The 27,606-nt window shown below is 37.6% G+C and overlaps 1 protein-coding gene across 1 annotated transcript in view; it reads right to left on the minus strand.

Moving 5' to 3' along the window:
• Positions 1–19,784: 19,784 nt before the first annotated feature.
• Positions 19,785–27,606, minus strand: part of PTPRD (protein tyrosine phosphatase receptor type D) — a gene marked incomplete at its 5' end in the record, with an annotated part of 283,346 nt that continues 275,524 nt past the window's right edge. The window contains 3 exons of the mRNA XM_084225157.1: positions 19,785–20,216; positions 22,476–22,611; positions 26,612–26,766. Coding sequence (XP_084081283.1) covers positions 20,148–20,216; positions 22,476–22,611; positions 26,612–26,766 — 360 coding nt within the window. The 3' untranslated portion in view covers positions 19,785–20,147. The remainder of the gene's footprint in view (positions 20,217–22,475; positions 22,612–26,611; positions 26,767–27,606) is intronic.

Genomic DNA, 27,606 nt, shown 5'->3' on the forward strand with positions numbered 1-27,606 from the left:
CTTCCAGATCATCACTAAAATCCAGCTGAGGGGAAAATACATGATATTTAAAACAGTTTTTGTCCAGGATCTGAAGCAAAACAATGTACAGAAATTTGGAAAACCCTTGCTCCTTGGGAAGCCCAGGACATACCATTGTTTCTGGATACAGATGCTAAGTGGCCACACAGGGCTGGCAGGGGCCCTTCTGCAGTTCAGCTCTGGGAGCTGCTCTGCTCTGCCCACGCTGAGCTACATCTGCCCCAGAACCAGAGATGTGTGACCTTGGCACTCCCACTGCTCTCCCCAGACATTCCAGCCCTCCTGACCCGTCCCCCTCCCTGCCCCCAGCTCTTCTTTTAGCAAAATAGGAGCAAGTGCAGTAGTGAGAACTAGCAAAAGGACATTTTTTATGGAACAAGTGGATCAGAAATCCTAGACTTTCACATTGAGTGATACATGGAAACTCTTGTGTGTTACTGCACATGTGGTCAGTTTGTTCTCCCCTACTCCCCAGGTGTTTAACTCTCTTTGAACCCAAACGTTTCTCCAAAACTGTGTGAGAGTAACACTTTTCACAGCTAAGTATGAAATGCAAGTGTTTCCAAACTCGTTGCCATGCCAGCTTTTGAAACTGTAAAGCCCTAAGACAAGTAATTTGGTAATTTTTGCTTTTCCCTTTCTCAGAGGCTCATACAATTTTCTGGCTATGGGCAGCCATTACACAGGGAGAATGAAAAGTATTCCCACCTTAACTGCCTCTGGAAGCTAGTCCTGGCTTTTGAATCTGAGGGAAGAAAATCTTGAAGGTGGTGAGAGGCTATGGGTTTGAGCCATGTAAGGACCTAAGGAAGCAGAACCACTCTTCTGGAGTGCTGACAACCACCCTAACAAAGTGGTGGGTGTTTTATGAGAGGGATAACCCTGCTGCTTGTGAGGAGCTTGTGCTGCTGGGGAAGGGCACAGTACGTAGTAGGCATCGAGCAGAAGGGTTTCCTTTGTGGAAACTTAGGCTGAAGAATGTCTTGGTCCCTCCTCAGGATGCGACAGATGGGGCTAAAACCTCTGCACGCCAATGATGATATTTGTGCTCAGACACATTAATCTCAAGTTATGAGTTAACAACTTCAAAAGACAGATGTTCTTGAGAGATGTACTCAGTGCAAAAGCTAGGGTGAAACAAAGATCTAGAACTTCTATGCCACATCTGAAGGGGCTCTCCTATTTTGACTCTTTTTATTATCTCATTTTAACAATTTTTTTCTTAAGAGCTTCTGCTTCTAATGTTATAAGGCAATACATCTGTCTTTACAGAAATGAGCCTATCCTATTTCATATAATTTATTCAACATTTTTCATATAAGCCAGGACACAGGAGTGGTAAATTTTTACCTTATATTTTAGGAATTTACTTAACCTGCTAGTAGTTTAGATTCATTCGTTTATTTTGGATTCGTGTTTGTTTTGCAATAGGTAAGTTGTCTGTCCAGAGAGGGATCAGACCACATGACTGAAGCATGACTGATCATTTTTCCTGGGGTAATAGACTTCTCTTGGTGAAAGAAATTGCAGATTATTATTAGTTCATGTGGCAGAAAATTTTAAATGAGAGAAAATAAAAATACCTTCAAAGAAGACTATAACTATACTTGGTTCTGCAGTGCAAAGATCTGAAATCTGGTTTGTCAGGTGTTCCAGTACAATAAATAATGTGGGTATTATTCAACCACATAAAGCTGAAGTAATTTTTTTCCAAGGATAGAAAACTTTTAAACATGGCTCCAGTACTCAACTCAGCCAGGCAGAACTGCAGTAACATGTGAAACATGTGTTCTTTGTTTTTGTCAATGATTATTGATGCATTTGTGGGGTGGGATGCCTTTATTCCTTCATTCTCAGCCCTGACATCAGTTCTATTCTCACTAAACAGGTAACTTTCTATCACCTCCAGTGAATTAAAAAGTAAAAACACCCTTACCTGTCATTTCTTACAGAAAGAGATACACTTGACCTGCTTCCACCTGTGTTTCCTGTCAATTACAGCATCAACACAACTTGCTTTTCATTGTGGTGAAATATTCTAGTCATGTCACACACAGGAAACTATTGGAAAGAACCTCAACTAAACAAATGACATAGCCCTATCCATCCTGTTTCTGTGGAATATCTCTTCTCTTTAGTTGTTGCTGAATGTTGCACTGGGAAGATGTGTTTCACCTAATACAATGAGACATCTAGACACGTTCCTTGTTCAAGCATGTAGCTATGTTCTTGGTCATATATATCCAAAACTTCACATATTTTTTCATGCTATGTAGCTGACATTGTACTAGTAATTATGTGAATCTTCAGTTTGAGCTAAGAACCGAGGTTAAGAAGCCTGGAAGGATCTCTTTTAAAAAGGTTGATGCCTTCAAAAGTTCTGAAATCAGTGCTTGAAGTCAACTATTAAAAAATGCATGAGACAAAAGTCCTCTGAAAATCTGAAAAATATCAGTCTGTGTTTACAGACCACATTCCAGAATTTCAGAAAGGAAAAGGAAGATTAGGGTTCTAGGAACTACTCTTCCACGTTTCAATGCTGCGTTTTCATTATCTTGAAGTACAGACATGCAAGACGAGAATGTCTGGCCTAATGTGGTTTTGGAAGAGTGAAAAGTCCCAGTGGAGCAACAGTTCAGTGCAGATACTGTTGCTTGCTTCTCAAATTCCTGGATTATGCTACTTCTAGTTGTTACACATATGTGGATCAGAGATCAGAGCTTAACCATTGTGAAAAGCTATTTTACATCCATATAAAAGACCTTATTTCACAAATGAACAAGCCAAAGGTTTAGCTTATTTGAATATCTGAATGAGATCCAAACCAGATTTAATTGAATATTCATTTCACGCAGCTTTAGCCAACTAAGTTGCTTAAATGAATTGATCCCATGAATAACACTCTATGTATATGGATACTTAATGACTGCACTGACAGAAGCCTTCACCAGTGTCCTGCTTAAAGTGGCAACAGAGTGATGAAAGACTAATTTATACCCTAACATGCAACAGTTTCACAATACAGTATGAGGGTTGTGGAATAATACAGGAAACTCACCTTTTATATGTTTCTCACCTTTTCATGCTTGCTACAAAATCTACATGGCATAAGAGACGGTGTACTTTCAAAAGAGTGGCAAAACCCAAATATTTCTCATTAACCTATGTAGTTGCTTAACCTTGGCCAGCTGCCAGACATTGACCTAGCTGCTCTGTCACTGCTACTCCTCCAGAAGGGCAGAGAAAGAAAATAAGATGAAAAAGCTCATGAGGCAAGATAAATACAAGAAGATTACTTTCCAGTCACCACCACAGGAAAAAGAAATTCAACCTATGGAAAATTAATTTAATTTATTGTTAATTAAACTAGTTTTGGATAGTGAGAAACTAAGACAAATTAAAAAGCCCTCCACACATACTTCCCCGGGCTTTTCTTCCCCAGGCTCAACTTTACTCCCTTGCTCACATTTCTTCTTCCTCTTGTCTAACCCTGGGAGGCCAGGAAGATGGGGAATGGAGTTTTGGGGTCAGTACATAATCTGTCGTCTCTGCAGCTACTTCCTCCTCACACATTTCTCCTGTTCCAGCATGGGTACTCCACAGGGTGCATTTCCTTCTGGAAATATGTGCTCCAGTGTGGAGTTCCCCATGCGCTACAGGGTACATACGTGCTCCAGAAAGGAGCAGTGCTGCAGTGGAATGTCTGCTTTGGGACCCGGAGAGAAGGACCTCTTCCTCTCACTCCTTCTTACTGACCTTGTTTACAGGGCTGATCATCATGCATTATTGTTTTTCCTCCCTCCTCACTTTGATGGCTGGCATCTTGCCCTTTCTTAAACACATTTTCACAAAAGTGCTGCTTCCCCATGCTATGAGGCTGATGGCCTCGGGTGTGTCTGGCATGGGTTCACTTTGTAGATTGCTGGAACAGGTTGTGTCTGGCATGGGGCAGTCCCTCTCTTTGTCAGAGACAGCACCCCTGCAGCCCCTCACTACCAGCACCTGGACACTGACACCCACATCATGCTGACTGACGTTCTGTCATTGTGTGCTGTCCTGCTTTCAGCAGATTAACAGCAGTCTCTTTTTGGGACAATCTTGGTATACTCCAGGAGACTGTCTTTCTCAAACACAGGAACATGCTTGTGACCACTCAGAAATGCTAGCTGTAAGAATAAAGATATTTTTGATACAATTGTTTTAAGAATCAGCAGGTAAACGTGAAGAGAAATAGACATATAAGTAGAACGTGAACCCTGGAAAAATGTGGGTAAAGAAGTCTGAGGTTCATACATTTCATAGCTGTAGAAAGGACCAGTAGAGCGAGAGAAAACTTTTGTTGTCTGACAGAGGTTCAGAATTGCAAGCAACTCCTGTGTATCTTTTTTGTTTGTTTGTTTGTTTCTCACATTCAGTTCTGTGCATTTACTGTAATATAAAACTCCATGTTTAAAGATAGGTGTCTGTATTTTCAGTTTCTCTTTTAACCTCATTTCTTTTTAGTTCCTCGATAATAACACTGATCCTTTGTAAATTCATGCCGACTATTCCCATCCACTTTCTTATCCTTCATGTGTCAAGAAAAGATTCTCAGGACTACTTGCCCCTTCATTTTCTCAGGAGCTAGCGTGAAGTTGGCCAGTGTGTTGTCTCTTTTGCATCCTGATGGCATGACTTACTCTGCTGGATTCCCACAGTGTGAGGAAGAAAAAAGCTGGTCCTTTTGTACTCTCCACAGGTGAAAAAAATAAAAAATTTTGGTTCGTCTAACTGGCTTATGAAGTGGACCATTTTTACAGATCAGTACAGGTTGGGGCAAGGACACTCAGAAAGAAATTATTCATGATGACCCTTCTTTTTCCATGAAGAAACATTACAAATTAGGGTCTAGAGTTTTTTTCTAGCTACCTGTTTCATACTCCACCTTCCCTATTGCAGCCTGCTGTGTCCAAGCTGTTATGACTCCTCAGTAGGAACTTGACAGTTCTCAGCTCTATGGGACACAAGTCCCTGCATACACTGCTTTGGTTAAGGTAAGGACTTTCTAAAGCAGGTATTTCATGCAGCAAGTCTCTTCTCTCCCTAGAAACAGCCTGCTTGTGTGTTCTTCCATTCCTTCCCCTGAAATCACAAGAGATAGACACTTATTTTTCTTCTTTGAAAATAAGAAATAAAGACAAAGACAGAAAAGAAGCGTAATCAAGGCTAAAAATTGCACGAAATTAAGACCATTCTAGGAATGCTACACCCTACAAAGTCTGGAAAACACCAGATCCACGTTGCTCTAGGAACTTGTTTGTCAGAAGCATTCAACAGTGAAAGAAAACAGTGCAGATGTTTTAATTAAGTGGCATAAGACTTCAGTTTGCATTAGTCTTGATTTTAGCCTCTGGACATGGCTTTAAATCAGGCAGATACAAAAACCTATGGGTCTTCAACTATGGAAAAAATACACCTCCAAGGAAATTGCTTTCAATTTTCCCTCTCATCTGCACAGGCACAAAGCCAGACAATGTCCAAAGAGCCATTGAAAAAACTTCCTCTAAACCACCAATTTTTATGGAAACCAAATAGCTGATGAGAACATGAACAGAAACACAAAAGGGAGTAGGAGGGATGAAGCATACCCCACTTCTTCATGCTCATGAGACATGACACAATTTTTTTTCAATCATAAGACTCTCTCCCATTAGAAAAATATTGGAAGAACTCTAGAAAGTAAAATAGAAACTTCTGGGCAGATGAAAAATTGAAAATTAGGAAAATTATTTCAGTTTTTTTTCTTAAAAATACTGAATCATTTGTGCAAGAAATGTATATAGAAATACTAATACTGGACTAATTTTCAGAGGTAAGAGTAAGGATAGCATATAATCTGCTTTATGTTATCTGGTTTAACTAACCTCATTTCACAACTGAATCATTACGGAAAACATAAATGCCTTCTGAGAAGGAAAAATTTAGTCAAAGTTTTGACAAGATAAGAACTTCTCCTTTGCAAACAAAATGTCTCTCAGAACCAAGGAGAAAGGATGAAATAAGGTTCTAACCAAAAATGATGCTGCTAAAATGTCCTGTTTAACCAGATCAAGGAGCCAAAAAGAAAAACATAAATGAGACAAATTTCCTGAAAAGCTAAAATAAACGGAACATCTTTGAATAAAAATTCTAAGAACAACAGTACTGTGTTCATGCATATACAATAAATGGGTATTTGTGGAGGTACACATGCATGCATATATGACTGAAGGTAGTCAACATTCATTTTTTGAGAAACAGAAATATGTGTTAAATAAAAAATTAAAAAATCTTCTGTTTGCCTTGTTAAGTTTTGAAATTAAAAAAATGAAAATGACATTGAGTGAGATAAGAATCTTGACCTTAGAGAACTTCTGGTTCATCTCTAAAATGCAGATTTTATGTTTCATGTATAAATGGTTACAGTTGGAAGAGACCCATGGACATCACCAGATCCAACCCCACTGCTCACATAGGATTACCATTTACAGGTTGCCTAGAGAGGTGGTAGAATTAATTTTCTGGGAGATACTCAACTGGATACAGTCCTGTGCCAGGGCTCAGTCAATATTACTGTGAAAAATTATTATCTGACAATCAGACAGAATTACCTATTTAATTTTTTCCCCTTTGCCACTGGTCCTGTCCCTGGACGCCACTGAGAAGAGCCTGACTCCATCACCTTTGCCACCCTCCCATCAGGTATGTATTTACAGTAGCCAGATCCCCCTGAGCATTCCCAGCTTTCTCAGCTTTTCCTCATAGGAGAGGTGCTCCTGTGCTTCCGTACATCATCATCTGTGTGGTCCCTTGCTGGGCTCTCAGTGTGTCCATGTGTCACCTGTAAAAGGGAGCCCAGAATGGGACAGAGTACCCCAGAGGGTAAGGGTCCCCTCCCTCGACCTGATGGCAAGCCTTTGCCTAACGCTTCCCAGGATACTGTTAGCATTCCTTGTGACAAGGGCCCATTTCTGACTCTTGTTCAAGCTGGTATCCACCAGGAACCCCAAGGCCTTTTATGTAAATCTGCTTTCCAAAGGAATGGCTGAGATCATTCCTTCTCAAGTGCAAATCTTAGCAGTTCTCCTTGTTGAACTTCATGTGGGTCTTGTTAGCCCATTTCTCTGCTATGTTGAGGTTCCTGTGAGCATCACAGTCATCTGGCCACTGGTCCCAGCTGGTGTCATCAGGAAGCTTGCTGGAGGTATATCCTGCTTCATGATTTAGGTCATTAACAAAGATACTGAACAGGGTTGGACCCAGTACTGACTGAAGTATATCATTAGCTGCAAGCCTCCAACTAAATTTCAGTAGTCCTACTGGAAACAAACTGAGTAATAATTTTAACAGCATGTAGCTCCTAATCACCTCTGGACTAAATATCACCTGGGAAGAACAATATTCAGTTTCTTGTGTGCCCTGAAACTTGCTGCAATCCTTAGCCATGATTCCAGTATTTATGACTTCCCTGAAATAAATCAGCTTAAAGCTAAACCACGGAGGGTGCAAAGTCAACTGAGTTGCTTTGCTGATACCCTGAATGGACAGATGCTCCTAAAGGAATTGCATATGCTTTCAGAGCAAATTTCCCAAATTCCTCTGAAAACATGAGGTACGTTTTCCTCAATTTTATGCTTACGTAGAAAGGCCCTTATGTTACTGTTAAGAAATGGCCTGGTAATGAGTATTGCCTTCCCTTGGGCAAAGAGAATGATGGAAAAAACAAGTTGCAGTATCCCAGAATTCACAGGAACCTACCAGTTTGCCATTGGGTACTTGTGCTATTCATCAAATCTGCACTCCACCTCCCACTGCATGTTGTAACTGAAGTTTTAAAATTTGTTCTGAACTTACCTACAATACTGGACTGAAGTGGAAAAAAGAGCATGGGAATAGTCACTTTGAGAACTGCTCTGTAAGATTCCCAGTTTGAGTTTGAGCTGCTTTGTTGCATTAGATGTTAAATACACTAGCATCTGAAATAGCTGGCAATTCAATATAGTCTTGAAGAAATTTAAATGTTGACTTAAAGTATTGAGTATACAATATGTGCATACATAGGCTAATATTGCACAGTTTACAGGCATGACACAGAAATTATATCTTAGCATATCACAGAACTGTTAGAGAAAGAGCCATTAAGGGCTGTGAGGTACAAATATCACAGAATCACAGAATCACTAGGTTGGAAGAGAACTTCAACATCATCTAGTTCAAACCCATTCCCTAACACCTCACCTAAACCATGGCACCGAGTACCACATCCAGTCTTTTCTTAAACACATCCAGGGATGGTGACTCCACCACCTTCCTGGAAAAACCATTCAAGTACTTTATCACTCTTTCCATAAGAAACTTTTTCCTAACCTATATTTCCCTTGGAGCACACTAAGTTTGTATACTCTGGTGCTGTCTGTTGCTGCCTGGAGAAAGAGACCAACCCCACCTGGCTACAGCCGCCTTTCAGGGAGTTGCAGAGAGTGAAAAGGTCCCCCCTGAGTCTCCTTTTCTCCAGGCTAAACACCCCCAGCTCCCTCAGTCGTTCCTCACAGGGTTTGTGTTCCAAGCCCCTCACCAGCCTCGTTGCCTCCTCTGGATGTGCTCAAGTGTCTCAATGTCCTTCCCAAACTGAGGGGCCAGCACTGGACACAGCACTCGAGGTGTGGCCTCACCAGTGCTGAGTGCAGGGGAAGGGTGACCTCCCTGCTCCTGCTGGCCACACTATTCCTGACACAGGGCAGGATGCCCTTGGCCTTCTTGGCCACCAGGGCACACTGCTGGCTCATGTCCAGTCAGCTGTCACCAGCACCCCCAGGTCCCTTTCCAGCCACACCGTCCCCAGCCTGTAACACTGCAGGGGTTATTGTGGCCAAAATGCAGGACTCAACACTTGGATTTATTAAACCCCATCCCACTGGACTCTGCCCATCCATCCAACCATTCTGGCTCTCTCTGCAGAGCCCTCCTGCCTTCCAACAGATCAATACACAATCCCAGCTTGGTGTCATCTGCAAATTTACAATGAAGGACTCAATCCCCTCACCCACGTTGTCAATGAAGATATTGAGCAGAACTGTCCCCAGCACAGAGCCCTGAGGACACCACTGCTGCCTGGCCCCAGCTGGATGCAGCACCGTTCACCACCACTCTCTGGGCCCGGCCATCCAGCCCGTTCTGAACCCAGCACAGAGTGCTCCTGTCCCAGCCATGGGCTGCCAGCTTTTCCAGGAGAGTGCTGGGGGAGACAGTGCCAAAGGCCCTGCTGAAGTCCAAACAGACATCCACAGCCTTTCCTGCATCCACCAGGGGGGTTGCCTGGTCATGAAAGGAGATCAGGCTGGCCAGGCAGGACCTTCCCCTCCTAAAGCCATGCTGGGTGGGTCTGATACCCTGGCCACCCTGTAAGTGCTGCATGAGGACACTCAATATAAACTGTTCTGTTACATGTATATATCATGGAAGAGGCTGAGAAGCCTGTCATTACTCTATAATAAGCGAAACCTTGTGTTTATGAGAGCCTTCAGCTCTGCCATGGAGAATAGGTACACCAAATCCTTCTGTTGGGTCAGGGTTTTGGTTCAGATGTAGTCTCTTCAAATTTCCTTGACTCATGGGAATCTGGGAACCTGTAAGTTTTTCAGCAGTCATTTTATACAACTTAGAGAACAGAACACACTCAGCTTTTGCTTCATGACAAATGTTTTGACATCCGTTCCTTTTACATCTTTTGCTCGTCTAGAAGATATTGCTTTCCTCTTAGAAAAAGTTATTTGTTTTGCTGTATGTTCATGTATGTTAATGGAAAAAAGCTTTCATCAGCTTTTTGTAACCACTCCATTCTAAGTATTTCCATAAAGCCATCAAGTTATCTGATTCAAAGCCTCCTCCCCAGCTTCCTTTTCTGCCTTACACTGAGAACCGGTAATTAACTAGTACCAAAAGGAAAAAAAATCACTATCTCTTTTTTTTTTAACTTTTCTTTCTATTCTCCTCCCTTTGATAAAATGACTTTCTTCAATAATAGTTTTAGAATCCCATTACATTGATGAAGGAGGGAGGGAAGAATTTTGTGAAGTTTATGTTGACATTAAATTTCATTGCCCCTCCATTTTTCAAGGATTTCTGAGCTTGTTGATTCTGAGCTTATGTTATTTGATTCTGTAGCATCCCATGAAATAATAATTTTTTTGTATTTTATAGTGATTGATGTAGGTGTGTGCTTATTGGCAAGTAAAATCTTTGCCCAAAGGAAATTTCTGTCAAAATAGCCAAAGCATATTGATATTAATCTTCCTCTTATAGCTATTAAAAGGAGAGCAAGGTCAAAATATAAATCATACTAGAGTGTTGCCAGCAACTACCAAGAATAGATGTCATCAACAGAATTTATTACATACATCTCTCGCTCTTCTTTTGGAAAGAAAAACAGAACATAAAACAAAACAAAGCAAAGCAAAGCAAAGCAAAGCAAAGCAAAGCAAAGCAAAGCAAAGCAAAGCAAAGCAAGTGTGTAATTAATTGTGTGTTGCTTCTGTGAGCAAATTCACTTGAAAGCCTAGTAACATGACTAAGCTTTTAACATTTCATTTGATGAAACACTCCCAAAAGCCTGTACAAAAACACTCCCAAAAGCCTATCTAACTTTTTTTCCTGCAATATCTTGTGTAGAACAGACCATGTATATATATAAAATAACACAAATTTCAGCAGGTAATTAGCCTTTTCACCTTTTCAGAATTTACTCCTAGCAATTCTGAAATTAACACAATCACAAAAAATATTATTTACTTGTTTAAAATAACAATTTTGTAATCAGTCAAAGGAGTATGTCCAGCTGGGTCCTCAGAAGACATTGTCAAGAAACAGTAATGTAACAAAACATTTCAAAGGAATAAATTAACAGCATTTCTAAACCCATTCTATCTCCATAATTTTCAGTTTGAGTAGTGTTAATTTTAAGAGATGAAAAATCCTTCCTGTGCGCAGAGCTATGATGTTCATTTTCCATTACTTCTAAAGAGCACACGTGCTAAATGAGTCAGACATAACAGGTCTACAGAAACTTTTTCACACATCTTTAAATAATTACCAAACATCAGATATATTTACCAAACATCTTGCATTGCATTTGGTATATTATTTGATATTAATTAACTAAAATACCATTAGTAAGGAGATCAAAACAAGAAATTAAAATATTTTTTTGAAGGTAGGATTTTTTTTTTCTAGATGGTTAATTTACATCTATTTGAGAAATAAATATTCATAATTTAAAATTTATTTTAAAAAGGCTTAAAATGCATTCTCTTATCCTAAATGTATTTGTACATGCATTTGATCTAAGAAGTAGCCTTCAGGAAGCATAGCAGCTCTTTCACTTCATTGAAGAGGCTTTCCACCTTGGATTAATTCTTCAATTAGCTAGAGAGACCAGTGCTGGTGGTGCATTCATGTGAGTAACGTGTAAGAGCAATGTCTTGACTGAAGCACCAAAGTCCTCATTTGTGAGGCTTATTGTAGACTTGTACTTTTTCTATAGTATTTGCAAAAATTGACCTTTAGTCAGTTAAAGTAGGTAGTGTTAATATCTTTGTTGCAGTGTTTATCCCTGGCATCTTTTCTGATTTTAGACAGTAACAGTCCATTTCCCATTTTGAAACCCCTCTGCTTGACCATTGTTTTCTTTCTGCGTTGAGTCTGCAGTGTTTCTCTGCAACTGTGTCCCCAAGAAGATCATCTGAAATTTCTGGTCAATGTCAATGAAGTTACAACTGACAATAAAAATGTATAGCCAAATGCTGTTGGTTAATCTTAGGCAGCACTTAAACTCCACATAGCCATTTGCTCACTTCACCCCTCAGTGGGATGGGGAGAGAATCAGATGGGCAAAATTAAAATGGGTTAGGATAAAGACAGTTTCACATGCAAACTAGATGGTGCATGTGAAAACAAAGAAATTAACTCACTGCCTCCCATCAGCAGGCAGATATTTAGCCCTTTCCAGGAAAGCAAGATATCACATGCAATGGCTACTTGGGAAGAAAAATGCCTAACTCAGAACATCCATCTTTCTTCTTGGTTTAGTCCTTTTTTTAATTGACAAACAGAACATTATTTGGTAAAGGATTTATCATTGGTCAGCTGTCCTATTTGTGTTCTCCACCAACTTCTCGTGTACCAGACTAATAGCTGGTGGAGCAATGACCTCAAAACCCTGAACACTACTTTGCTGTAAGTAAAACACTGGTGTGTAATCAACACTCTTTCAGTCACAAATCTAAAAAAAGTATCATAAAAGTTGCTATGAAAAAAGAAACTCAATACCATACAAAATAAAAAAAACCCCAACTTCTGAAAAAACACCAACTTCTGATTTTGAATAAATACTGCCTTTTATAAAAAAAGCCCTACAACAATGAAAATGAACCAAACTCAAACCACCCCAAATACCATCTGGAATATTGTTTCCCCTACCTATATTAGATTTAAATAGAAGTCTACATTTTAGCTCTTTTTTATCTAAGAAGAAAGAGAGAGATGTACTTCACCATGCTGATATGCTGCTCAGATGCCTATTTATTACATAAGACTTACTTTGCAGCCTTATTCTATAATGAGGCTGAATGTATTTCTCCCTCTAGCCTGAAGTATGTAGGTTTGGGCCTCAATCTGTCATTCCAGTTTTCTGCAAGGTGCTGTAGATTGGGTAAGAGCTCTCTAAAACTGTGAGGGACTAAGCTTCAAATGAAACAATCAAAGAAAAATACACCTAAGCATTTGATGAAAATCGAATAGGAAACTTTTATGGAAAAAACGGAATGAAAGGCATTCAAACAGGAGGTGTGAATGTGTGAAATGCTCAAAATAGTCTTTCGAAGTGTGGATTAGTGAGAGGATGTTGTGTTGATGAAAATTGTATCTGTATGAAACAGAAACATGTGGTATTGTTGTTGCCGGTGAAAGACAATTGTTTTGCCACATCTGTATTCAGTGATGTACTTAGTCACTATTTCTGGTGGTTTTGGTGTACTTAATTTGAAGTGCCACAATGACTGAATTAGATGCCTTGCACGGGCAGTGCAAGCTGGGTGGTTTGGATTTAGTGTTAGTCATGATACTTATGAGGCTTGTGAACTTGAAAATCCTACATGGAGCTTCTAGGTGATGTTTGGTTTTCTTTAAGTGCTGTGTGTTTGTAAGTTGCCTGCTACAGTAGAATGCTGAGATTATGCAACTCCCTTAGATTTAAGAGCAAATTGGTTTTTTGAAGACCAGAAGTATAGAAACTCTGATGTGTTTTCAAATAATTTCTTCCAATGAAGAAAATCTTATATTCTGTTCTCTTGATTTTATGTATGAGAAAAGGCATTTCTAGGCAGTTTTGACTTTAAGGACTTACATTCTATATCCAATAAGGCTGTTGAATATACAATGCAGTACTTTTATTGGCAAAGAAAGGTTGTTTGCTTGTTCCAGCTACAATAATTAAGACTGTTGCTGACAGAAGCAAGCTGAATGCATTTTGGGTTCAAAAGCATCCTATTTATAGTCTAGATGCAAAATGATCTCTATTCACTACAATGTCGCATTTGCAGGTTATCATTCTGCTTTCCTCTGAAAGCTAGTCAGCAGATGTTTCCATCCATCTTGACTCATTCCATGAGTGATAGAAAAACATTTTGCATCTTACTATGGTACTCTTCGTAAGCAGACTTGGATGACAGAACCAACTTGTTGAAAACACAGGACAGTATAAAGAGAAAATTCTCTTGAATGTTATATATAATATATTATTACATATAATATAATTATGTATAATATAATCTCTTGTATAGCAATGATATTCAAATCCTTTAGGTTTTGAATCAAGTACCTTTCCAAACAGCTGCAGTTTGGAAATAGATCCTCCTTGAGAAAAAGGGGGAAAAAATTAAAATAAACAAATAAAATGTAGTAAAAAAAGTAAACTAAAATTAAATTTAAAAAATACAAAAAAATTTTGCCACAGGTCTTTGCATGAAAATTTGCTATGACCTCACACCTCATAAGTGTTTTATTTCCCCATGCAAAGTGAAATAATGACAAAAATAGCAGTCTTTCAAACTTCAGAAATTGCTTTAAAGATAATCTTTGACAGTGAAAGTAATATTGACACCATTTGGTATCTTCTGTGGACATTTTTGCCAATTTGATCCAGTTCTGTTGAAGTTTCATTATCTAAAGCGGTCATATTTCAAGGTTTCAAAATGCAAAGCTATTTCATAGAATTCAGCAATTCCATGGGCAAGATTATTTTTTTTTTATGCTACGTGCTGTGGAAGAGGAAGTGATTTATCAGTGGTATGTTGGCTTGCACATCAGCAAATTTGTTTTTTATTTTCCTCAAAATTCCAAAGTCTGTGAAAAATCATTTAACTTCATTCTGCTTAAAACCGTTAAGGGGTGGGGGGGTGGTGGGGGGGAGGGCTTGTTTTCATCTGAAGTAAAAAAGACAGCAATTTCTAGAAAGACTTTTTCCTCTTCCTTTTTTGACCAGTGATGTCTATAATGTTCTTCAGGGATCACTAGGTACAGATCCAGTTGTTAATGGACTGGGCACTGGTTAATGAATGATTTATTTCCATATATTCCTTATCATTACTTTTTCAGTATTTTGTTTATTCCATTACCAGTAGCTCCCTTCTGTCCCACTTTGGTCTGCACAGACTGGGAAAAGCAGGCAATGGGTAAATTTACAGACGGAAATCCCTTATTTCTTTAGAATCAGGACTGACCCATTTGGAGAGATACTAATGAACACTAAAGATTCTGGGAATTTGGGAATTTTTGGTCCCAGTGACTGGATAACATAGAAAAGATGCAAATGTTATTGGGTTTAAGGTCTGTAGCTATTGCTTTGCTTTGAGATAGGTTAATTTCACATCTCAACAGCATTTCTGAACAGTAACGATCTCGAAGTACACGGCATCTTTTTTCCGCGTTAATCATGAATTAGAAATTATTTTTGTTAAAACCCCATAAACTTAGAAGTTATTAAGCCATACACAGCCAAATATTTTTGTTAATACTCATTTTCACACTTTATTATGGTCCATGCTAGACGCACAGAACAGGAAAATCCAAAGAAGTCAATGCTGACATTAAAGGGTACCATCTAAAGCCACTCAGATAGTTAAAGAAACCCTTACATAACACAGCTCTAAACCACCTTGCACAGACTACGCAAAAAAGGTTCAATTCAAAGGCAGCCTGCAATGCAGTAATTGTAAAATCCACAGAAGTCAGTGGAAAAACATTAATAGGCCTCTGTAAGAATACCAAGGCTTCACATTTACACTATTATCACCATCTTCAAGTGGAAATTAGGCCAAGAACAATACACGTTCTTAGAAATCACCCTAATGTTAATGTCTTGCACATCCTTCCAGCACAGAGAATTGTTTATTAACATGTACTTAATACTAATTGCTAATAGAATGTATTCCCTTACAAAGTAATCTTGGAGACAGAGCCTGCCTTCTTTCAAAACAAGCAGACAGGGCAAGACTTTTTTTCTTTGAATAGATTGCCATGCCCCTTGTAGCTTGCCTAGATACACCTGGTGTGTTTATTCATCTAAAACTTTTCCAGCGTGTTTAAAAACTCTACCACAGTATTTGGATAGTAGCCTCACAGACTCACTTTTGCACTCACTGCATATGCAGTGCATAACAAAAATCAGTTAAAACTTATGACAGCCTGCCACAATTTCAGGGACTGAATTCTGACAAGTGACTTTGGATTTACCTCAGAAGCTGCAGGAATTAAAAATTCATAATTTACCTCAAATGTGTGGATATTTTGCCCTCTTTGAGTTGCACCTATGAATGGAGAAGAATTTACTTTCTCACTGTAGTGATACATTCCCAAAGCACAAAGGGGAACTCCAGAGGCATGTAAAGTGAGGTAATTTCAATTAAACTCATGAAACTATGAGAAATTATGCCAAAGGGTTTGCCTATGCTGGCTCAAAGCTTGCTGCTGAAGATGATATATATTTGCTAACCTAAGAATGCATTTTCCACTGTCCAGCAGCTAGTTAAGAAGATTAATGACTGCTTTGTAGTTTCAATTAAACTCCTTTATCACCAAGAGGGACCAAACAAGTTTTGATTTCAAAAGTACTGCTTAAGAAAGAAGACCAGGGCTGCATAACACTGACATTTTATTAGAATTCATCTGTAACAAATGGAACTTGTGTCAGCAAAGAACTGATTTTCATACAGACTTCCTTTTGCCACCAATGTAACGAAGTAAGAAAATAAAAAGCACGCCTTTCATTCTGTAAAACATTTACGCGTACTACTAATTAGAGGTAATTGTATCTTTTTTAACAAGCCATTTTACAAGGTAATTTTTTAAAGTTTTTCAGTCTATGCATCCAAAACAAGAGCAAAGAACACAAGTTTTTATTATCTTTGTAAAGACACTCCAAGCTTGAATGGCAAAGCCACATAACGGATGGTTATAATGAGACCTGCAGCCTTCTGATATCTGTGGAGTATCAGGGCACCAAGGGAAAAAAAGAAAAAAAAATAAAGAAAAAAAAGAAAAAAAAAAAGAAAAAGAAACATAAAGTAAAATGGGAGAGAATAAAAGGAAACAAAAAAAGCAGTTGCTTTTTTTTTTCCTTTTTACATGTTCTGTGTCTTTTAAATACATACAAGTGGATTTTGTAAGCAATTTCTTACAGATGGGTTCAAGTTATTGTTGGGTGTAGAATCAATAGGGCAGTGCATAGTACAAAGGTATATATAGAAAGTGCAAATCTCCTTAGAAGGTCACTCCTTCCCCCAGCCATCTTCTCTGCTATCTAACCACTCAAATAAATTTTTTAAAAAGAGCTAAATTAAACTTTTGTATAAATCATTTTTATATATTTTGTGGTTTTTTTCCCCATTGCAACTAATTACAAAATTAGACATAACTACACATACAAACGTAAATAATAGCACCGTAGTGGTTATGCTGATGAAACCAATTTTAAGCTTGGAAATGTATGACGTATGTAGACAAAGATGCTCACAATTTAAATTAACTGTAGAATGCATATATTAGAATACAGAAAGTGGAATGCACATCAATGATGCTAAGAGCTATCATAAGAAACAAAAAACCTGAAAAGAGTATTTAGTTGTACAACAGTTTTTCTCACAAATTGGCTCTGCTTTTTTGTATTTCTTTTACTACCTTATTTGTGTTGGAGCTTGCAAGACAGTCTGCTAGGGAAAATGCACTGATCTTTGTACAGATCCAGCGTGCAGGAACCTTCCTCAGTCTATGTTTTCAAAATGACACTGTTTTGTATTTTGGAATTCCTATATTTGAATTGAAGAACATGACCACACTACATACCTGGCATTTCAATAATTATTTCAACGTATAAATCAAAAAAGAAGAAGAGAAAGAAACATAGTGCACATTCTTCTCTGGTTCAGATGTAAGTTATAGAATCTCATTCTGAGGTAGCCTTCTATAATACTTCTATTCCATATATATATATATTTATATTTCTGTTTTGATTTTTTTGGTTTGGGTTCTTTTTTCATTACAAAAGTGCTCAAATACAATTGCTGGAGTTTGGTCTTATTTTTATTTCTCATAGGAGTGGGAAATTGGAAGAAGAACTAAAAATGTTGAGGCCACATGGAGAAGCCACATCAATGCTCCTATTTGAAACCCCAAAGAAAGCATCCTTTGGTGCTGATGTACTAACAATGGCAGAACACATGGTGACCAAGGTCAATGTAAATGGCATTCTAGAAAGAGTCTCAAAAAGTACTTTGTGCTGTTTAGAGAATTTTCCTTTTTCCTGGAATAAAATCTGTCAATCTCCAATATGTCATGTGGGCTCAGTCTTACCAGCCTTACATGAACCTTCCCTCTGAAAAGCAAGGGTTTGACTCTAGCAATCTGTCGACACAAGTGAATGAGCAGGACTTGGCTCAAAATAAATTTGAAAAAAAAAAGGAAAAAGAAAAGAAAAAAAAAGATGCATAAGCACTGCTGATGTCAACTACTGCTACTGTGCTGCTACAGCTCAGCAATGACAGATAACACTATAACCAGTGACAAAGTGGGTTTGAAAAGCCAACCAGAAATACATTTCAAATTTGTGGGCTATCCTGTTATTAGAAATATGGAAAGATAAAGGGCCTTGACTACCTATGTGTTTTGGGTTATCATTTATTACCGTCCATACTTGATTAGAAACTGGAAATGCATATTTTTCAAAATTGTCTGGTACATGTATTAAAATGTTTGAAAAGAACAACAGAGATATAAACAAACTAAACTAAATACAAATGAAGGCTAACTTAAAGAAATACTATTCAAAATAGGCATCAAATATAAGGCACTCTAAATGTAAAATTAAAATAAACCCCAGCATCCCCAAACAATGCTGTATGCCACAAAACATTTGATTTCACAGAGCAATGTGTGTTTGGCTTTGCCCTGTTACATACGATAAATGTAAATTATATAGCGCACACTATAGACAGTATACTATTGAATACAATTTTAAAACATCTTAATACCTAGTATATTACAACATTCTCCCCTCCTAAAGGGATATGCACTGACCTTTCCCACATGCACACCTCCTACATTTAATAATATGATTTCTTATTGCACTATAGTGTTACAAATATTGAACTTCACTTGAAGCCTAAATCACATACTCTGTGTGCGTGTGTGCATGTGTGTGCTCTGCATGTGTGCATGTGTGTGTGTTCAAGTGGAAATGTGGATAGGATATTATTTGGGATAGAGATGGCATTCAAATATCAATGATGTGCATTCCTCACTTCCCTTTGAAACAGAAGTTTATGGACCTTAAAAATGCAGAGATGATCAAATTGTAGTCTGATATAATTGCAGTATGTGGAAAAACTTTCCCAATGCTTTCATAAATCCAGGTGTGTAAGGACTGATATGTTGATGTGCATGTGTGTGAATTTGTATCTGAATCCATCTGTATTCTCTGCAACTATACAGAGAGTCAAAAAAGGGTAGACAGTAATACATATATATATATATATAAAAGAGAGAGGGTGTGAGTGTGCATGTGCTTATGTGTGCGTGTGTGTGTATGTGCTAGCAGCATCTTTATACTTTGCGCCTCCCTGTTGATTCCAAAATAAACCAAAAGCCCCATTTTGATTTAACTGATTACAATGAATATTTTCTTAAAGAAAAAAAAAAACCCAAATAAAACTACAAAATTTATATCTAACAAGACTGTGGTACTGTAGGACTGCACAAAAATGTGCAAATTTTCAAAGTATCTAACATTTCTACAGCACAATATTACAGATAACAGTTCTACAGCTTAAAAAAAAATCTACATTTTTAAACAAAAATATTAACAGTTATGCAACCTTTTCTTTAATTCACTTCATCGAATGATAAACTCTTGTTAAAAAAAGGAAAAAGTTTACACAGTTAAAAATGAAGCACAGGTCAGCAGTATCTTTACAATACTAAAAAACTAAATCAAGGACTTTCTTTTTAAACATTCCCACATTTTCCCTTAAGTGTTAAGATGAGCAGTATGATGGGAAACGGTGATGTTGAAGTAAAGAGTCCGCTTTGTTTGAGAAGCCAGAACCCAACCTTGCAACAAACATCTTGCACTGAACTGCAGTTCTCAAAACTCCTCTTTGCAAAATCATGTAATCCTGAATAAGATGATCACTCTTTCTGATTAAATTTCCTCTTCCCTTTAACTTCAACCAATGTTGAACCCTTGAGGTATCTGTAAATGAGATCCTTCAGACGCCTCAGTGGTCAGGATTCTTTTATTATGGTTAGGTTATTAAACTGTGAATTCTTGGTCCACATGGAATACTTCTTGTTGGGTGGGGTTTTTTTTTTGTTGTTTTTTTGTTTTATATATCCCCAATATTTTGTTCATTTGTTTCTTTTTTTATTATTTTTTTATTTTATATATCCCCAATAATTGCTCCTTAGCTAAGAGTTAAGAAGTACTTCTAAAGCACATCGTATGGCTCAGAAGCGGCTCTCTGGATCTTAAAGGGCCTGCAATAAAAATCCACAATGGGTTTTTATGTTGCATAGTGATCAAAGCTGCCCAGATACTCCAGTGCGGCTCGATAGCAGAACTGGTATTGATCCTAGAGAAAGAAAAATAGAAAACAAATGCATCAAAAAGTCAGCTTGTTGGTTGGTTTCTAGTTTCTTTCGAATAATAGTGAATATTTTGTAGCTACAAACAAATATACTGCAGAGGCATCTGCAGTTCAGCAATATTCTCTTGCTGACACCAACAGAAAACCACTCTGAGTTACAACAGATGAAGATAGAGACTCATTTAATGCAACAACATTTTCCGCAGAATGCAGCTTCTTTTTGTGCAGAGACTATATACCCACCTACTGACCGTCTGTTATTCTGGATTAAAACAATACCAGCGTAAAGCTTTCTTCTGATAGGAACATGCTAGGATGCTTTCCCCACACGTATTTGAAAATAAGTAGCAAAATAAACAATGAATTCTACAGCTAATACAACACACGAAGTAAAAAGGTCCATTACAGCTTGAATATGGAATTCTGTATAGAAAACCATCAGGTTAAAAATCATGTAAAGAAAGCAAAGGGAATTCCAACCTTTCAGAAATAAAGGCTTTGATGAAGATGTGAAGATACCTTGGCCTGTGGCAAGAAAAGGACCTAAGGAGAAATATGGAGCTAAAGGACCTTATTCACTTCATTTCAACCTATACCCGGAAGCAGAGAGAAGTTTAGTGTGGTAAGAAATTTTCTTATACCTCATGTGAATCCAACATTTGTAAGTTTGTGTTATTCTCACCTCTATAAAGCAGCTATTTTGCGCATTTATGTTATATTGCACACTTACACTAAAATGGCACATCTATGTATTTATTTCCAACTGCCAATCTTGTTTAAAATGGTGAAATGTAAAAAATTTTAAAAAACCAAACATAAAAGATATTGCTCAAAAATACAGGAGCGTTTCTGTTAGTTGGAATAGTTAGAACAGTGGCAGAATACATCACACTTCTGCCCAAATTTTCAGTGTATGTGTGGTCCACATGGAAGTTCTTTGTTTAATAAGGATTAGATTTCCTGGCAGTTTATAACACTGAAGGAGAGATTTGTTTGCCACAGAATCCTGGAAGGAATGCGTACAGAACACCTCTGCTTTCAGCAGTGGGGATGCAGAGTAGCATACAGAAATAAGTCAAAGCAGGGGGAGGGAGCATATATTGCAGAATTGAACTCTGCATTTGTCAGGTAGGCTCAAAGAAGCATACTTTTCTGTATACTTTAGTTATTTCTTGCAGCCAAAATGATAGAAAACAGTCATTTTTCATTTTGCTTATCCAGGAGAATGATGGTAATGGAAAAGAAATGGAATTAACTCTTCAGTATGGTCACAATGATTTACTTGGCTAACTGACAAGATTAAAAATAAATATCTGTATTTTTCATATAGGCTTTTATGAAGTTGTCTTACTTGAAGTAAAACTACCCAGCTTCTACGGAAAAAGTTTAATTTTCTTGTGGAAAATGGCAAACTCTGGGGAACCATCTTAAATTTCACAGACTTAATTTAAAGGCCAGTGTCAATCAAATTATACTAAATAAATGTGTGATCTGTTTCCCTTCTCTTTCCCTTTTTGTTGGTTCTCCTAACCTATTGGCTCTGGCTTAGTCCAGGTCTTCTGCTCAGAAATGAAGGCAATAATTAAGCACATTAACTGATAATGTTTAAGCATTCTTTATGACATGGCAGATTTCCAAGCATACAAGCCCAGGTAACTGGTCTGTACTGTTATCACTTTCTTTACTTCTCTATGCCACACTTTATAGCATAGAAATTATTTACACTATAGTTATCCTGAATGCTGCATTTACCCTTATGATTTTCAGGCCAAAGAACCACATGCTTGGTGACACAAAAAAACATGAAAATAATACAGTGTCAGTCCGAAGACATAATCAAGACCTTGCTCGCGGGTTGGGGGGTGGTGTGAAATCGGTGGACCCACCTGCAGAAACAATTTGCCTGCTTCTTTACTACCACACAGGGAAAGAGGGAACTTTTTCCCAGCTGCCAGGGAACAAGGATCAAATGAAAATGTGTGATGCTTCAGAAATGGGTTTTCTTAACTACCATAATTTAGGATCCACTATTGAAATGATTTTTTTCTTCCTCGTCTTGCAGTAACTACTGCAATAACAGGAAATAGTCCTTGCAATACCTTCATGGCAGATTTTACATTGTAGTCACAGGGCCAATATATGGCTTCAGATAAGCATATTTTATACAGTCTCTGTGCATACTTTTGCTTGGGTAAATACCATTTCTTTTCCATCACCACTCCATAAGGATACTGTTTTGCTCACCTCTGTCTGTACCATGGCTGGCCGCTGTGTCCTTAACATTTTGACAGTCTGGAAGATGTCTACAACACCTTCATATCTCATTCTTTCTAACACAATGCTCAGGGTTATGAATACTCCAGTCCTTCCAACACCCGCACTGTTGAAGAAAATGAAGAGAAAATAAAAGGAAAAAACAAATGTTAATTGACAGTTAATGCTGAAAGAATTGGCTGACAAATTCTTTGTGGTTACAACACACCATATGTGTATAAATTTCTATATGGGGAAAGGCTCACTAAGCAAAATTCCACAGCAAATTGCCACATTGCTTTCAAAAGAATAACTGCACTCAAGCTAACCTTACATCTACTGAGTACATCCAGGCTCTCCAGTCCTCCTTGCAAAGACTTGGTTTGTTCATCCAGACATACAATAATTACTGCATGGTGAAGGAAAATAACACTTGTTGCCAATAGCATACATTGGAACTGACATGAGGAAATGAAGCCAAAATGCATTTTACTGTTTGCTTTACTTGCTTTACTTTACTGCTTTCATCATGCATATGCCCTGTTTTGTACATCTTCACTGTGTTATTTTACCTTCTACTTTAAGTTAGAAGTATGGATGTTCATTTAATATTGAACTTGTTCATATATGGTCCAATTCAAATAAGGGACTGAGAAAAATCTCCATTCAGGTCTTATTCAAGTCTGGCAGTCTGGATCTTTGCTTTCCAATGCTGATATACATTCACCATGTCTGTCTACATTAGTCTTAAAAATATTCTTTGAGTATATATGTGGTTTGTTTGCTCTCAGTTCTGTCCTGGGTTTCTGCTATTAGCTTTAACCCTCAAGAAGTGATGGAAATTCCTGCCATCAATAGAGCCAATAGCTGTCAGCTTTTAAAATTAAACAATCACTCATTCAGGATGATTATCATTTGCAAAAGAGACAGGTAACTACACAGAAAAAAAGAATTTCTAAGTCTGAACTTCTATGGATGGAAACCAAGCATCTTCTCATCTCACTGTTGATGCTTATAATTTAGCATCAAGGTTTTCTCCAGCCAGATAAACTTGGAAAGCTTCACATTTATGAGACCTATTCACCAGGTGAGACCTATTCACCAGACAGATGAATGGAACAGCATGAACAACAGGGAAATCCTGAAGAACTCTTGAATGTTCAAATGAACTATGACAGGAATCCAGCAAATTCACAAAGCTAGCGTGGAAATCGAATGTTCAAATTGTATGATAGTATTTTAGTGTTTAGTCTAGGTCAGAGCTCTTCTAGGGCTATTAGATATAAGCAATTAGATTTATCAATTTGGCGTAGGCTGTGTGCCTTCAGATTGCTGAAGCCAAAGGACAAAAGACACACCACTTGGCAGAAAATCATGTTGCCAGCGGTGATTTACCTATATGGTATTACAACAGTCCTGGACATCTAAAGCAATTGCAGTGTAAGGTACCTGATAAGGTAAATTAGACAGCTAGTACTTAAGAAACATGCTGAAAAATCCTGGAACCTGCTCGTTGGAACCAGCTTGAACTTTACAGACCTGATGACAGCGTGATCTAAACTAAGTAGCCCAGAAAATGACCAGGAGAATGAACACAGACTACCATTTTACATTCTCCTGCTCTGCCATTTAAATATTTTTTTTTAAAAATAATTCTAAATGTGTGAGAGGATTCTGGCCTCAAACATTAGACAAATCTTTGTTACTTTAAAAAAATTACTTGGAAATCTCAAGCAAAAGGAAGAAATTAATTTGTTGTCTTGGGTACTTAAAAAATCAGCAAGTGTCTCCAGGAGAGACTTAATGAGTAAGAGAAACTAGTATGAAAACACCTCAATGCTTGCAAATCCTAACTGGTCATCAAGTGTAATGTCTTGAGAAAAGCCTGTAGGAAATTGATCCTGTTCCCCTTAGAGTGGCAAACAGACTTTAATATTGGAACAATTCCTTTCCAAAAATGCTTAAGATTTCTAGAGTAAAGAAATCCTTCATGATGCATTATGACTCCCCATAATTCATAATCTGGACTAGAAACTGAAGTTGAGATGCTTTAATGAACTATGTGGTTGTATTGATTTTTTGTAAGAGAAAAGAGTTTATTGTTACAAATACATCTCGACTGCCTTCTGGAAAAGGTCTTCCTCAGTCTTGAGCTAAAAGCTGGAATACAAAGACTATAAATATCTAATATCGCTTTAAGTGAAAATTTTGCTTCAGGATGAATAGCCCATAGCTCTCTTAAATAGTTTTAAGAATCTGCCTCATGAGGCTAGAAATTTTTTAATTCCATACACTGACCTATGTGTAAAAATGCTACAGAAAAAGAAAATTTAGAATTGTTGGCTGTGAGGGTTTACTGTGTAACAGAGAAAGCAAGCTTGTGAAAATTGGATAGAGTGTAAAGGAGACCCAAAGAAAGTGACACTAGGGGAGTTTTAATTCACTGTATAACTCATCATGGTACAAAATGGAGGCATTATTTCAGTAATTCCTCAGAAATTAGGAAAGCACAGGCATTGAGGATCTTGTGTGTCCTGAAAAAAATAAACAAACTTGCTAATTTGCTAGGGACACTTCCTATTCATGTAAGTTGACTAACACTGGCAATGATTAGCATTACCAGTCCCTAAATAGTCATTACAATAATGATAAAGACATTTAAAAACCAAGCCATGATTAGTTACACTGCATTTGACTTTGTTCCTAGCAAAGTCAATGGCAGAAGTCCATAATTTTACCATGAAAGATCACATCCATTTGGGAGGGATATGTAATGTACTGTAAGCAGTATTCACTGTAGTCACAAGTGGACAAGTCTGCATGGTACAAAGAACCTAGAATAAAAATACTGCTTTGCTTTCTTATCTGCATAAAAGCATAAATATTACTTATTACTCCTGTCCTCTCAAAACTCATTAATGTTGAAGAATAAGGCTTATTCTTATCTGGGTTGTTCTTCATCCCCCTTGCGTAATGAATCCCAATCAGTGCTCTGCAATGCTATTCTCCTCAGCAGCCCATAAAAAATTTTAGGCACACAAGAAAAGTAGGATTCAAGTATTCCAATACATTTATTTTGTCTGTCTTTCAGATTAGAGGATCATAAAGAACTCAAATTCTGTTTACCCCTGACTTTGGAAAGATGAGAATTTCTCTCCCTCTGTTTACTAGGCTCTAGTAAACTCATTCATTTGTCTTCATGATAGTATTGGGGCACTACTTGGCTTGCAGTAAGAACTTGCAACTTTTGTCAGTATTTTGCATCTCTGTTACATAAATAATAATAATATTTAATCTACAAAAAATAATTTCATATTACAAAAATGAGTATCTAAAATCCTAATGGAATTTATAGAAAACAATTTATTAAATAAGAGATAAGAGATAAAGATATTATTTTTGGCCATCTGCTATAGACTCGAGAATACTGCAGAGGAAATAAATAAAAAATACAAGAATATTAAAAAGCCCATGCTTGATTACTTCTAACCACCATGCAAGCCGTTTTCATCTGCATATCAATTGCAAAGGAGGGAAGTCATCACATCAAAAATGAGAACAAAGTTCTGAAGCTAGAACTCATCAACTCGAACCTCAATGATTTCTTTGACAGGCAAAATTTCTAAACACCACTTTCTATTCCATTCCCTTTCTTGAGATAGCTACTGGGGTTTTTTTTTGCCTCATCTTGATGGCTACTAATGTGCAACTGAGGTGTAACTAGCTTGTTTGCAGCTAATAATTCCTACCAAAGTAAAAGCCTCACTTTTAATTTCTAATCGAAAAAGTATCAGATGTAGCAGCCTGTGATAAGGCTCTTCCTATGCCTTCTGTGTGCAGCACTGACCAGACTGCTTTTATGCTGCATCAGGGGAATTTATGAGCGAAAAAATCATGTTTCCACATATTTCTGAAGAACCATTTTTGTATAAATGGAATATCACAGAACAGTTCCCATTTCATAAAGCAGTTCATGTTGTTCCATTTTAGATCCTCTATTTGATTACATTATATGATAGTTCACCTCTGAAATGTTGTTTAAGTATACATGTTCACCACAATCAGTAATCAACGTTAGAAAAGAAACAAATCAGCATAGAATTTGTTTTTAAGCTTTGTTTACTTACCTGCAATGAACAGAAATTGGTCCATCCTGACCAAATTGCTCTTTTGTTTTATGCACTTGGCCTATGAAGTCAATAAATCCTTCTCCAGACTTTGGCACTCCTTGTTCTGGCCAGTCAGTGAACTGGAACTGCCTCACTGTTCGGGACTGACCATCCTTTAACAAAAGACACAAATAAAACATGTTGCTGCGGCTTAAAGTTGGTCAGTGAATAATCATAAAGACAATCACAAAGTAAGGATGTTGAGAGGAGCTGGGGAATGACTAAGATTACATTTATGGAAACTCTTTCAACAGCAGCACTACTAGTGAAGCTTTTGTAACAGTCCAGAAGTGTTATTATGAGTTTCATTAACAATATGGTGTGGATTCTCATCCACACTGCATAAGAGAGTTGTCTGGCATTCTGATGGTGTAAAAGCTGTGCCCAAGGCCAAAGCCAAAACAACCCCACCAGGGTATATGACTTTTTTGGTATAGTATGTTTTGAATCCTGTGGACTACAAATTCCTTTATATACAGATCAGGTAGAATAAGGTCATCTAATCTGACTTTCTGTTTCTGAGATATGCTCAAATACCTCACAACAGGAATACCTTTACTGATAAGACTTGTTTAGTCATTGCCCTCCTTGCAGATGTTATCTTTAATAGTAAGCTGCTTTCTATGAGGTGAACATTTTTCCTGGAAGAAGATGGATAAACAAGCCAGTTGTTCAACAAATTTGCCTTCAATAATTGTTAATTTAATTCATTAACAGCTTGGAGTTAGCTAAAATTGAGAGGAAGGGCTTCCTTTCTCAAAACAAGCCATCTGAAGCTCTTTGTTCCCCGTGGTTAGGAATACTAACAGCATTTCTTTAAAGTGCAGAATACAGCATCATAGTTATTTTTGTAATGAAGCCACTGGAATTACGAAATGCAAACTTGTGCTATCTGCCTATTTAATGTGCAAAAAGTCAGGGCCCAGAAAAATGCAATACAAATGAATAAAGCA

This window comes from Fringilla coelebs, assembly GCF_963513975.1.
Source record: "Fringilla coelebs genome assembly, chromosome: Z".
NCBI lineage: Eukaryota > Metazoa > Chordata > Aves > Passeriformes > Fringillidae > Fringilla > Fringilla coelebs.